The 2,028-nt window shown below is 36.5% G+C and overlaps 1 protein-coding gene across 1 annotated transcript in view; it reads left to right on the top strand.

Annotated features, from left to right (window-relative positions):
- AKR1D1 (aldo-keto reductase family 1, member D1) overlaps positions 1-2,028 on the top strand; it is a 60,152-nt gene that overhangs the window by 29,375 nt on the left and 28,749 nt on the right. The window contains exon 4 of the mRNA XM_012642754.1: positions 466-588. Coding sequence (XP_012498208.1) covers positions 466-588 — 123 coding nt within the window. The remainder of the gene's footprint in view (positions 1-465; positions 589-2,028) is intronic.

A 2,028-nucleotide genomic window follows, 5' to 3' on the forward strand; every position in this document is an offset into this window, starting at 1 on the left:
TTCACATACACCAAAACATTTATAAAAGTTGCTCAGACACACAAAGAGTGCAATGCGCACCACCTGAAGGATGGACATATTTGAAACTCGGACTTGGGGTGGGGGGCAAGGGCAACATACGTAACCTAAACATCTGTACCCCCATAATATGCTGAAATAAAAAAAAAAAGCTGCTCAGGTGCTATGCCACAAAGAAAATCTCAACAAATTTTGAGAAAAAGGATCATTATTAATGTCCTGGTATACACTGTGGAAGATAGGGCATACAATATTTTCCAAACTCATTCAACCATAGGATTACTGCTTCTTCCCATCTACCCATCTCCCCCACTTTTTTCCTTTATAGAATGCTTATTAGCATACTCAGGACTTTTCTTTTTAAAGAATTAATAGTCATCCTTATAAACATTTATTCTTGCTTCTTGGGAGTCTTCTTTTCTTAACCTGTTGGCATTTATTCTACAGGCTTTGGAAGCTTGCAAAGATGCTGGCTTGGTGAAATCCCTTGGAGTATCCAATTTTAACCGCAGGCAGCTGGAGCTCATCCTAAATAAGCCAGGACTCAAACACAGGCCAGTCACCAACCAGGTATAGCTTACCAGGTCCTCCTGGAGGTTTTAGGGAGATCCAATGTAATATTTATGTAACAAATAGAAGCACAGACTAAGTCTTGTGGTTATTCCATATAAATTTCATCATAGGATCCTGAACAGTTTTTTTTTTTTAATTTTTAAGTGTACATAATAGTTGTATATCTTTATAGGGGTACATATGATGTTTTGATACAGGTATTAGATGTGAATTAATCAAATCAGGGTAATTGAGGTATCCATCACCTCCGGTATTTATATTTTCTTTGTATTAGGAACATTTCAATTCTACTCTTTTAGTTATTTTAAAGTACACCCTAAGTAAATGTTGATTATAGTCATTTTACTATGCTATCATATACTGTCCATTCTATCTAACTAGCTAACTATATTTTTGTACCCATTAAGCATCCCCACTTTATCCTCCCCTCCCTGCTACTCTTCCCAGCCTCTGGTAACCGCCATTCTACTCTCTGTCTCCATGAGATCAACTGTTTTTAATATTTAGTTCCCACATATGAGTGAGAACATGCCAGACTTGTCTTTCTGTGCTTGGCTTATTTCACCTAACACAATGTTCTCCAGTTTCATCCATGTCAGTGCAAATGGCAGGACTGCATTCTTTTTTGTGGCTATATAATGTTCTATTGTATATATTTGCCACAATTTCTTTATCCATTCATCTGTTTATAGATACTTACGTTGATTCCATATTTTGGCTATTGTGAATTGTGCTGCAACAAACATGGGAATGCAGGTATCTTTTCAATATACTGATTTCCCCTCCTTTGGATATAAACTCAGCAGTGGGATTGCTGGATCATATGGTAGTTCTACCTATAGTTTTTTAGGAACCTCCATTACTGTTTTCCATAGTGGTTGCACAAATTTACATTCATACCAACAGCGTATGAGGGTTCCCTTTTCTCCACATCCTCGCCAGCATGCGTTTATTGACTGCCTTTTTGATAAAAGCCATTTTAACTGGGGTTAGATGATATCTCATTGTAGCGTTGGTTTGCATTTCTCTGGATGACTAATGATGTTGAGCAGTGACCATTTGTATGTCTTCTTTTCAGAAACGTCTATTCAGATCCTTTGCCCATTTTTAATTGGATTATTTGATTTTTTCCTATCCAGTTATTGAAACTCCTTACACATTCTAGTTATTAATCCTTTGTCAGATGGGTAGTTTGCAAATATTTTCTCTCATTCTGTGGGTTGTCTCTTCACTTTATTGATTGTTTGCTGTGAAGAAGCTTTTTAGTTTGATATAATCTCATTATCCACTTTTGCTTTGGTTGCCTGTGCTTTGGGGGTATTTCTCAAGAAGTCCTTGCCCTGGGCCAGTCTTTCGACTTCTCTCAATCTATGTCATTTAAGAAAAAATATTTGAATGTCCAAATCCAGGAAAAAGTAACTAAGATTTTTTTTTTTT

This window comes from Propithecus coquereli, unplaced genomic scaffold, assembly GCF_000956105.1.
Source record: "Propithecus coquereli isolate 6110/MARCELLA unplaced genomic scaffold, Pcoq_1.0 Scaffold186, whole genome shotgun sequence".
In the NCBI taxonomy this organism is placed as follows: Eukaryota; Metazoa; Chordata; class Mammalia; order Primates; family Indriidae; genus Propithecus; species Propithecus coquereli.